An 11901-nucleotide genomic window follows, 5' to 3' on the forward strand; every position below is an offset into this window, starting at 1 on the left:
CCATTCTCTGGGTGCTTCATGTCCCCACTACTTAAATGGGGCTCCCTGAGAGCAGAGGCACCTCTCCCCCCTCCCCCCGCACCTTGGCTCGAGAGAGAATGAGTCCCTGTGTCCCCCTTCACCTCCTTTATTGGTCTGAAACTCCAGAGAGGGGAGGGGCTTGGCTTTCCCTGGCTCTGCTTAAAAACATGGCTTTCTGTTCCATAGGGGTGGAGGGGGATGAGGCGGGGACGACTTTGGTGAAGTCCCTGGTCTCTTGCCAGAATGCGAGGATTTGTCATCACACTCTCCGAGGTCATTGGTCGGTTCTACCTCGTTCCATCAGCAAGAGGCGGTTGTTCTGGCTTTTTCTTCCTTGGGGGGGTGTGTGTCTGGCTGGGGGGTGGGGGGTGGGAAGGAAGCAAGGCGCAGCCAGCGCAGCGGCAGTTTAGGGTTGCGTTGGCTGAAGCAAGATCGAGAGACCTAGAGTTATCTTCTGAGAGCATCATAGGTCTGCCGCGAGGAAATCTGGTACTGGCATGCGGATTGGGGGATCCTGAGTCCGTTTGAAAGGCTGGGCAGAGGAGGTTATGCAGCAGCTAAAGTAAGTGGGAGATGTTCTTTCTCCCAACTTCTAGGAGCCCGTTCCTCTCAGTTCGAGGGACACTGCCTGCCTTCCAAGGGGTGCTCACCTCCCTGGAGGGAAGGCAGCTGAGCTGTGTTAACTGCAGAGACAGGGACGGCTCTGAACCCCCCGCTCCCAGCCACAAGCGGACCGAATTTCAGAACCGACCAGAGGAGCACAGCAAAGCGGAAAGGAAAGAGGGAGGGTAGTAAAACTAGGTGGTCCTAACCAATTCCCAGCCCCGCCCCTCCTCCGCTGGTTGTCCCGGGCACCCCTTGCAGGCGATGGTCTTCAGCACGTCTTCAGCACCTGTTGCAGATGTTGGCGCACGTCGGCGGCCGTTTCCCAGGGCACCACGTGGGCGCGGAAGGAACTGGGCTCAGCCTTCTGTGCCTCCTGGATGAGGCGGTGCATGGGGTAGCCGCGGCGCGGGAAGGCTACATCCCCGCCCGCTAGCAGCCCCATGGGGCAGAAGTCATTTGCACCATCACCCACGTAGAAGAGGCGCTCGAAGTGCACGCCGTCGCGGGCCCGCTCACGCAGGTATTCGCTGAGCACCTTGTGCTTGCACATGTTGGCGGGGCAGCGCGAGCAGCTGTGCGTGTGGAAGGGCCGCAGCGTCAGCAGTCCCCGCGCATCGGGCCCCGACGGGTTGCTGAGGATGCGGCGGAATAAACTGTGGTGGCCAGCGGCACGCAGGGCACTCTCCACACCGAAGGTGTTGGCATCCGAAATGAGAATAACCTCGAAGCAGGAGCCCTGTTTGGCTATGAACTGCAACAAATCGCCCATGCCTGGCGACAGGGGGATGGTCTCGTAGACAGCGCGCAGGTCCCGGGGCCGTACTCCCTGCTCACCCAGGTACTTGAAGACGCGTTGCATGTACTCATTGTAGTAGCCCTCCCGATAGGTGGCACGCAGGCTCTCGGGCAGTTGCTGGCCTGGCGCAGCACGCACGATCGAGTCGTCGCTGTTCTCATCCACGATGGTCTCATCGAAGTCGAAGGTCAGGAGGAAGCGAGGCGCGCCCGGCGCGGCCATCCTGCCGTCCTGGGAGCAGGGGGAAGAGGAGCAGGAGGAGGGGGCAAGCGAGAGGCGGCGCGGCGGGAGCCGGCCAGGAAGAGGCTGATTAGCGGGCCACAGCCAGGGTCGCTGGCACATCCAAGACCTGAGGAGGACCCAAGGCTGGTTAAGCTGGAGATGGAACCAATGTGTTACCCACGTCCCGCCATCCCTTGCCTGTCTCTCAATCGTACTGGGGTCGACGCAAAGGGGCCATACTAGTCTTGAAGCCAAAGGCTTCCTTGGCTTCAGTTTCTGCTGCTCTCGTAGGATCTCTGGGGCTTAGCAACGGTCAACTTAGGAGAAGGGATGACTTATCAAGGATCACTCCTTGAGACTCCTTCACTGGTTGGAGACTTCTGCTGGTGTTTAGACAATAGTAGGCAAATCCACACCCTCTGCTCTGACACAGACAAGTGGACAGAAGATTCATGTGCCCAGGGCTGGGAGCAGTTTCCTTTTCCCTGTGATCTTTGTGGGATCAAGGATTAATGGAGGAGACAGGCTCCAGCGGAAGCCATTAGCATCACCAAGGCAGGTGGGCGATGAGCGTCAGGTCTTTCCTGGACCTGGATATCAAGAAGTGCCAGGCCTAGAAGCCAAGTGCCCCTGCCTGGCCAGAGAACTAGATTTTAGCCCTTGAAATTACAGATATGCAGACCACACAAGACCCAGGGAGGCTCTTTGGGAGCTGTGGGAGGGGCCCTGTGCTTCTGCCTATGCTAATCACTTGCCAATTCCCCGGGAAGCACGTGCCAGCAGGTGGGGTTTCTGCCAGAGTCCGAAGCAAGCAGGCAGCAGGAGAAGCAATGGGGCTTAAGGAGGTGGTGGGAGCCCCTCTCACCAGGCCACGGCATACCTGGGAGACAGGTGGGGGGGAGGGAAGAGAGCGGCAGTGGCTAAAAGGGCAGAGGGAGGCAGGGGTGGGCAGCTATGTGAGGGGGTGTGAGGGGAGGGGATGTCTGAGGTGAAGTCAGGAAGGGAGGGTAGAGTAGGCTGCTGGATCGCAGTGGGGGTGCTGTAGGTAGTGAGACTTTGGGTCAGAGTCATCTTTTGGGAAGTTGGCAAAGGAGGAAGAGCATGGGAGATGGGGATACAATGGGAGGACTGGGACACAAAAGAAAAGCGAGCACACGGACACAGCGGGGTCCCCCATCTGCATGTCCCTGCCACCTTTGTTTGCCAGCTATATAGGAGAGGGGCAGAGAGACAGATCCTGTAAATCCTAGAACACGCATCACACACCTTGCCTTTCTGTCTCCCAGCATGCACTACCTAGCCCATGCAGTAAATATCCAACACAGAACCTGGTTTCTCCGCCACACACCTGGTTCTTGCTTTTTAAAGAATGGGTCCTCTATAGCTCAGGCTGACCTCAAACTTGCTGTGTGGATGAAGATGAACTCCTGAATCTCCCGGTCCACCTTCCCAGTGCTGGCATTAACAGAATTCTACCAACTGAGCGACGTCCCCAAGACCTCACCCCCTACCCTTATTATCTCTGGGGTGCTGATGGCCTGGCACAACTTTGTAAAACAAAAGTTCAAGCTCATTTCAGAGTTTGTATTGGAGCCTGGCTACCTGTCTCCCCCAGAGGACTGTCTTCTCCACTTTCTCCCTCTAGGAGTCGCCCTGGGGATTTGGCACCAGCCTGAGGAATCTCTGACTTGCCTTGTTATATGCCACACTAGGATCTATCTACAGCAGAGAAATTTTCGGGGGATTCATAAAGCTCCAGTGGAGAGGGCAAATCTTCTCCTACCCCAGGGTGGAAAAGTAGGGGCTTGAGGCCTCATCCTGAAGGGCACCACTTACCCTAGACAGGCATCGTAATCCAACAACCGGAAAGCACCCACTCATTGTCAGTGTATTATCCTGAGTTCCACCTTTAGAAACTTGGTTGGTCTCCAGTTGTCATCCAGAGCTCCTGGGAAGGGGGGAAAACACAAAAGTCCATACCTGTTTATTTGGAGCACTTTAGTCCCAGCACTTGAGAGGCAGAGGCAGGTGGATCTCTGTGAGTTTGAGGCCAGTATGGTCTATGGAGTGAGTTCAAGGACAGCCTGCTCACTGGCCTTCCTTTCCATATTCATCCTGCCGGACTGTGGATCTCTTCCATCAAGCCCATGAGCCCCTCCCTGGTTCTCACGTGTACCCTGAGTCCATGTTCCTTGTTAACAGCATTTTGGCCAGTACTCTGGCCTACCCGAGGGTTTACAGAGGGCGCTATCGTAGATGAAGACAGATTAAGTAAGGGACTCACCTAAAGGCCACACACTCAAAGTGTCTGAGATTTTTCAGCTCTCAGAGGCTGGTCTGGCAAGGCCTTCTGCCCACACACGAGTAGTAGGGCGCAACACAGTTTACCAATCACCTTTATTCCTGATCTCATTCATGGTTCGTCACACCCATGAAGACAGAACAGAGAGATTAACTCACTTCCTGCAGGCTGTATTGTTTAAGCAGGGTGGCAGCTGGTTCATAAACACTTCACTACCCTCTAGAGGCTGAGAGCCCTGGGCCCTTCAGGACATAGGAGACTCTGGCACCAATCTATTCAGCCATCTCACCAATGGGGCAGGCAGAACTCTCTGCAGGAGTTTAGGTGATCGGGTCATGGGTCATGATCCTTTGGTTAGGGCCTTCATTAGTGTATCTACACAGATACCACCTACAGCTTTGAGTGCCTCCCTACTCCCTCAGCCCTCCACCCCCAGGCTATGAGACCAGAGGCCAACCTCTTAGAATTGGAAAGATACCAGAGCAGAGATAGCCCCCCCCCCAAAAAAAAAAATCTAGCTGGCTGCTGCCCTCTAGTGGTAGCAATCGGTGGCACCGTAAACTCTTGACTCTCAAGGTGACACTCCCTGACCATCCCAAGGCAGCAAAGCCAATGCCTCCAGAGTAGACTAGGGTAGGACCAAGAGGACACAGGCTCTGGAACCCTCTTTATAGAGAGGTATCCAGATCACCCTCCCTTCCTCACAGCAAAGCTTTTCAGTAGGAATAGGAAGTAGCTGTTGGTGTCCCCCACTCCCAAAGAACTTATTGCTAGTAATTGGAAAGAGGTTAAAACTCACTAGCAAAAATTAGCAGTGCTCTGGGAAGCCCAACATTGTCAAGCTTGTGAGAGAAAAGGGGGCAGGGATGGTAGGCAAGGGAACTGCAAGCAAGGGATATTGGGGGGAACTGTCACTGTTGGAATCCCTTCTGATATAACCTTTGTCCCAAGTTGAGAGTTAGAGGTGAAAGGTCAGAGAGTGCCACACCCATTATAAAAGCAATCTCGAAGAGGGACTAGGTGTCAGGCCAGGAGGGAAGCGAGGGACAGACATAAAGATACAAATGGGTCACCAGCCACCACACAGACCAACTTTCTCTTCTCTTCCTCTGCCTCCTGCCTCCTCCCTTCCTTCCTTCCAGTCATGCCTGACCCCAGGGCTTTAGAGGTACAATACAGCATACCCTTAACCCAGTATTTTGTTTTTAATTTTGAGGCAGGGTGGCCCAACCTGGACAGCCTCCTGAGTTCAGAGATTCCAGGCACATAATATATACTCTTGATAAGATCAATTTTCATCCCTTGGGGCAGGGTGGGTGGGGTGTCGGGTCAACTACTTGCCTGTGTTCCTTTGAAAGAATTGTATCCGTCCCAATGCTGACAGCTTCTCATGGCTCACAGAAGTAGATAGACACAATTATGTTCTTAACTAATACCAGTGTTTATGGAAATCTTTTCCATTGTTGTGAGACAGGGTCTCCCTACCTAACCTTGGCTGGCCTGCAACTCTCTCTGTAGACCAGGCTGGCTTTGAACTGAGATCCTCCTGCCTTTGCCTCCTAAATGCTGGGATTAAAGTCCAGAGCCACCACTCTGGTGATCTTGTCTGTTTTTCTCTGCAGAAAGCCAGGCACCCTGGGTTTCTTCCCAGAAACTGAGGCAGCCTCATAGATACCTGGTCCTTGCCTGACTCATCCCTGGTTATTTTCTGGCTTTATAGTGTTGGAAAAGGCCAGTGGCAACTGTCTGGCCTGGTGATGCAGGGGGTGGGGGGCAGGAAAATCTGAGTTCGAGGCCAGCCTGAACTACATGAAAATTCCTCCGGCTTCAAAACAACCACCATAAAAACCATCCCAAACGTCACTCACTTCCGGCAGGTGATGAATGATAAAGTCCTGTGCAATGCAGGACGCTGCCTTTAATCCCGGCAGAGGCAGGTAGAACTGAGTTCAAGATCAGCCTGGTCTACAGAGTGAGTTTCAGGACAGCCATGGCTACACAGAGCAACCCTGTCTAGAAAAACAAAACAAAACAAAAAAAATTCTGTGTGACCACCAGAGTCCCTTGTGGAGAATGGGACTCTCCAACATGCTAGAGCAGGCAAATTTTCTGGGGCCGAGGGAAGTCCTTCTCTAGTTCCACCTAAGATAATGTTTGTGGCCCTAATTTTTTATATCACAGCCTCTGCTCCCTCTCTCCTTTGATACAAATACTTTTAGGTTAAATCTGTGGGAAGGTGGGGTAGGAGTTCGTGTGTGTGTGTGTGTGTGTGTGTGTGTGTGTGTGTGTGTGTGTGTGTGTGTGTCTGTGTGCACTAACTGAAGCTCTGAGCTTGAAATTCTTCTAATGGGGAGAGGGTAGAGCCCATAGGAAAGTTTGGGGAGTTTTTCACAAGAAACATACAGGCTGAGAATGGGGGTGAGGACTTCAAAAATGTCAAGCCTTCCATGCCCCAAGAATAAGTATGTCCATCACTAGAAATTAGATCTGACAATTAAGCTAGGATTCCTGCCCCTAACAGTCCCAACTTTACAAACTCCTTACTTGTTCATTAACCCTTAATGGGGAAGGGGTGTTGATGGCAGAGTGGTCCAGCTTGCATCCTGGGCATCACACAGCACCAGATATAGGATTAAAACTCAGGGGTCTCTACTGCCTTTTAAACTAGCTGAACTCTCCGTTGCTCCGGAGGCTCTGTAATGTTCCCGGTCCTAGGGAGTAATGGTCTGTGCGCTGGTGCCAGTGAGGAATCTGGGACTAGGCATCACCTCTGGGGGTTCCTGCCTGGAGTGGACAAGCAGAGGTGATTCTTCCTGGGTAGGGGCAGGGAGATGGCAGCTGCCGATGGGGTAGCAGGAGAGATATTTTTAGAGGTGACTGGAAAGCAGGCACTCTGGCACACCCCCAGCTGGCGGGCGCTTCGCTCTAATGCGGGCGGGGGGTGCGCAGCTCGGGGAGAAGGAAGGACTTGTGGGTGGCGGGGAGCTATGACAGTCCCCAGAGATGAAGGGACACTGGGCACCATGAACCTGGGAAAAAGGGGGAAAGGGGGTTCGGTTCTCTGCCCCAGAGATTACCCCACCATCAAGCGCATGAAACACCCTCAAACTTCCACACGGCCCCCACCCCAACATTGAGATCGCGGTCCTCCCGGAGCCCAGGACTCATGCGGGGCAGCGGCGGTCGCGCTGTCTGTCCCAGCTGAGTTTGGAGTGGAAGTAGTAGAAAGGGGGCTAGTTAAGGGATTTGGGGACAGGATGGAGCAAGGGGTGCTTACGGGAATTGGGGGGGACGCGGTCTTATCCACCCCCGGATTTCTGAGCTCCGGCTCACGCGTCCCTCCAGCCCCGAGGGACCGTGGATGATGTGCTTCTGCTCCGTCCCTTCCACCTGCCCCCCATCCCCGGGGCCGCCGCCGCGTCCCCTTTAAATGCCGGGGAGCCAGAGCCCGAGCCGCGGCGGGCGCTGCGGCAGCCGCAGCACCCGGGCCCACCGCAGTCCCCGCACGTCACAAGCGCCCAGCCAATCACGGCGGCGCCGGCGCACATCAAAGGGGCGGGCTGCCAGCAAGCCACGCCTCCGGGCTGTCCCGGAGGCCGCGCGAGTGGCGGGGAGACTGGGCGGGCGGGACGGGTGGAGCGTGGCGCGTCCCGTCCGAGGAGCGTGGGTGCGGGGCACCCTCTGCGTGCGCGTGGGCACGTGCGTGAGTCAGTGTCACACTGCCCGCCTCCCGCTGGGCTCGGCGCGAGGAATCTTCAGGCTGCCACTCCACCGCCCCGCAGTCCTGGCTCTGGAGCGCCGCGAGACAGCCGGGTGACCGGCCCGCCAAGCAGCACTCTCTCCACGTGCGCCAAGCCCGGTGCCCTCTGCCCTTCCGGGAGGAGTCACGGCATCCTGCCGAGTCCTCGGAACCCTGTCCCCAGATTACCGGGTACTCGGGCTTGCCGGTGGAAGAACTCTTCCCAATCCGCCTAAACTCGGGAGTTGGAGAACCAACACTGAACACAGTGGTGCAAATAAAAAAAATCCCGCTCTCTCCCAAGTGCTGGGAGTGCGCTCCTGGCCCCCCATTCGCCGCTATTCCCCTCTGGAGAGCTTCCCTTTGCTTCCCAACCCTTAGGACACTAGGTTATGATTAAGAGAGAAGGGGTGAAACCTGGACTTTCTGAGCCGGTGCGACGAACCCAGGAGAAAAGACTTGTCCAAGAGTTCAAACACAAGAACATCTCACTTCAGTCACAGAACAGAATCTGTGAGGAGATGTACCCAGGCCTGGGTCTAACTTCAACTCTCCCAAAGTCCTCTAGCTTTGATACCAGCGCTCCGTGCTTTCACCAGCAAAAGGCGGATAGGCAGAAAAGTTGCCAACCTGATGGACCACCCACCCAAACCTTTGAGGGCGACTTCTCCATTGCCCCAGTTCCCTCTCTATGACAGCGCCCCTTCACCTCTTACCTCGCTGAAGTCGGAGAGCAACTGCCAGGTACCTGGGCTGCTTCTACCTAGTGGTGCTCAGCTTGGCTTTTAATCTTGAGTCGGGGATGGGAGGGTGGGCCTCTTATAGTTTGTTCCTACCTATTCTAGGTCTGGCCCTGAGCTCCTAAATCTCCTGCCTCCTTGTCCGGTTTGATGGATTAAAGGCCTGAGTCGCCACGCCAAACCCTGCAATCCTTCCCCTTGCAGCAGCAGTTTGGTCTCCACACCCTCCCTTAAGACAGGCTCACACAGCCTTCAGCGTCTGTGTTGCATCTGTCCTCAGCCCTGCAATGCCCCCCCTCCTCCGACCCTTTGAGACAGTTTCATGTGGCCCAGGCTAGTATGGGCCTTACTGTGTAGTTCAGAATGACAGTCAATTCCTGAGTCTCCACCTACTGAGCGCTGGATTAAAGGCATGTGTCACTATGCCCTTGGACCAGTCCTGGGTGTACTTGTAGGGCAGTGGGTAAGTGACTAAACAGATTTGAATGTCTGGATCCATGCGCTGACCCTTACTCTCCTTCCAAAACGATGCCAGCAAGGCTCTGAGGAAATTGAATCAGGAAGAGCTAATGAGCTTGCACAGGGCTATCCAAGAGGATGGGAGTGCTGGGGTTCCAACCCAGTTGCTTACCTGTGGCCTCCTACTGTGCTTCTTTCTTGTCACTTTTGCTCTCTTTTAAGTAAATTGGGGGCAGAGACCATGTTTGACTTTGTTGTTTTCCAGAAGACCAGGGTTTCTCTGTGTAGCTCTGGCTGTCCTAGAACTCACTCTGTAGATGAGGCTGGCTTTGAACTCAGATATCAGCCTGCCTCTTCCTCTGGAGTGCTGGGATTAAAGATGTGGGCCACCACCACCCAATTTATGTCTGTTTTATTTGACACTGTGACCCAGACCCAGGATATAATCTGGATAGCTATAGGCCTTAGGTTCTGCTGGGTCTGGTGGCACATACCTTTAATCTCAGCACTTGGGAAGCAGGCAGTCAGATCTCTGAGATCAGGGTCAGTCTGGTCTACAGAATGAATTCCAGGACACTCAGAGCTACGTCCCTGTCTTGGAAAAAAAAAAATCTGAAATCTCTGGTGCAATTTCAGCCTCATTTCCAAATTCACTGATACGGTTGAGGAGCTCTGGCAGATGACCTTTGGCCCCCACTGATGAGTTTTCCCTCCTCTCTTCTTCCTTCTAGCCCCATCATGGGGATGCTCACCTTTGCCTCCTGCAAAGGACCTCAGAAGTGTAGCAGCGTTGGAGGGTGGTGTTGGGCATGCTAGGCAACTGCCCTACCTCTGACATGTTCTCAGGCCTAAATATAGAGGTTTATTTTATTCTCAACTATGTGTGTATGGTGTGGGTGCGTGCATGAGCCTGCAGGTACCCACGGAAGCCATGGCGGCAGTTGCTTCAGGAGTTGGAGATTCAGGCAGTGACTGTAATAGAGCTGAGCTGCCCTCTATGGGTATGGGAAACTGAACTCTGGTACTCTGTGAGCTCCATAAAGCGCTCTCAACTGCTAAGGCGTCTCTCCACCCCAGCTCTGTTCTCCCTGGGGTAAAACGTTCTGTCTTTCCATTTTCTTTACTTTCCCTTTTAACTGTCAGAGAGTGAACGGATGGACGATCAGCCTTGTGTCTAAAGATGACAGAAATGGAAGGGAAGAATGAGCCCCAGTCCAGAGGACAGAGACATGTGCTCAGCACAGGGTCAATGTTCACTTTAGGACTTGGGTCTCTTGACTTGGCAGAGAGCTTGTGGGGTGACGAGTCATCGGAGGTGACAGAGCTTGCTCAAGACTCTGGTGACCCTTGACTCAGGTGGCCGGAGTCTGACTCTCCAACTGGTCCTCACAGAGAGGCTGAGTCACTTGCCCAAGGTTCCAATGGTAAAGCCAAGAAGCCAGGAATCCAAGGTCATGACCTGCTCTTAGGAAGGAAGGAATGGTTCAGTTGACATGGCCCACCTGAGGGAGGAAGTCCACTAACCTCTCCAGGAATAGCTGGGTCTTGGTCATGTGATCTGGACAACTGCTTCTGCAGGGGGCTTTAGTTGTTCCGGTTTTACAGACAGAGGCAGAAACCCAGGGACATTGAGAAAGTACCTTGCCTGAAGGCACGATGTACCAGTCGTAGGTGGTCAGATGCAGATCTGGACTCCTGGTGAAGCCAGAGAGGACAGAGAGGCGGGAGATGTGGCCAAGTGTTCCATCGAGGCATTTCAGTTGGAAAGCAGTGTGCTAGAAGTTGTTACCAGGACTGAAAACATCCTGTCTAGTCCATAGGACTGGGGTGCCCTGCCACATCTGGCTATGTAGTGCTGGGGGTGTGACTTTGTGCATGTTAAACAGCTCCACTTTCAACTGAGCCACATCCTTAGTCCTGCCCCCACCCCCAACCTCAACTGCAGGTTTAAAATGACTTATTTAGTTTTACTCTGTGCATTGGTATTTTGTTTGCATGTATGTCTATGTAAGAATGTTGGGTCCTCTGGAATTGAAGTTACAGACAGTTGTGAGCTTCATGTGGGTGCTGGGAATTGAACCTGGGGCCTCTGGAAGAGCATTCAGTGCTCTTAACCACTGAGCCATCTCTCCAGCTGCGCTTAATGAGAAGGGAATGTCCACTATGGTCAAGAAAAAGGTGCTGGCCCTAGAGGATAGGAAGATGATATAGAGGCATGTTTATTTCTTTTTTGTTGTTGTTGTTGTTTTGTTTTTTGTTTTTGTTTTTGTTTTTTTTTCGAAGTCAGGGTCTCAAAATTGCCCTGGCTGACAGCCTCCCCCCCCCCTGTCTCTCTCTCTCTCTCTGTGCATGTGTGTGTGTGTGTGCATGTACATGTGTGCATGTGTGCATGTGTGCGTGCGTGCGCGCTCACGCATGTGTCTGTGTGTATGTGTTTAGAAACAGGGTCTCTTGCAGGCCAAGCCTGACCCTAGTTTACATGTTGCTGAGGTTAACCTAGAACCCCCGATGCTCCCTCCATGTACCCACACCCCACACTGGGATTACAGCACCAGGTCTGGCAAGAAGCTCATATTCTTGAATGAAATACTTTCTTTTCTGAGCACACTTGGGCCTATTAGTTTTGTCTGTTCGTTTGGTTGGATTTTTGAGACAGGGTTTCTCTGTTTCGCTCTAGCTGTCTGGAAACTCTCTGTAGATGAAGCTGGCCTCAAGCTCAGAGATCTCTCTACTTCTGCCTCTTTAGAGCTGGGGTCGAAGGTGTGTACCACTACAGTCTGCTTTAGTTTTGCTTTTGTTTTGAGACAAGGTCTCTCTACAGAGCCCTGGCTGTGCTAGAATTCAGTGTGTAGACCAGGCTGGCCCAGAACTCGGAGATCAGCCTCTCTGCCTCTAGAGTTACTATGTATTACCTTATGAGGTTGAACATCCCCTAAGTTCCAGCCTCTGGAACACTTTGACTAGGAACGAGGACATCTGCTTTTGAACTCTCGTGACATCAGGTCTCTTTGGACTT

General features: G+C 53.5%; 1 protein-coding gene across 2 annotated transcripts; it reads right to left on the bottom strand.

The window, feature by feature from the left end:
• Positions 1–103: 103 nt before the first annotated feature.
• Phospho1 (phosphoethanolamine/phosphocholine phosphatase 1) lies at positions 104–7463 on the bottom strand. Of its 2 annotated transcripts, none has more exons than XM_032913042.1 (3): positions 7225–7463; positions 3482–3593; positions 104–1654 (listed from the first exon to the last, which is right to left on the bottom strand). In XM_032913042.1, the coding sequence occupies exons 2-3, from the start codon at positions 3524–3526 to the stop codon at positions 896–898; spliced, it is 804 nt and encodes a 267-aa protein (XP_032768933.1). In that variant the 5' UTR covers positions 3527–3593; positions 7225–7463; the 3' UTR covers positions 104–895. The 2 variants fall into 2 exon arrangements, with proteins under 2 accessions (XP_032768933.1, XP_032768932.1); XM_032913041.1 differs by having other exon boundaries at positions 104–1772.
• Positions 7464–11901: the final 4438 nt, after the last annotated feature.

This window comes from Rattus rattus, chromosome 9 (genome assembly GCF_011064425.1).
Source record: "Rattus rattus isolate New Zealand chromosome 9, Rrattus_CSIRO_v1, whole genome shotgun sequence".
Classification (NCBI taxonomy): Eukaryota; Metazoa; Chordata; class Mammalia; order Rodentia; family Muridae; genus Rattus; species Rattus rattus.

Coding starts and splice junctions, on each gene's coding strand:
- Phospho1 (XM_032913041.1), bottom strand. CDS start 1,765: ATGTGCCAGCGACCCTGGCTGTGGCCCGCTAATCAGCCTCTTCCTGGC.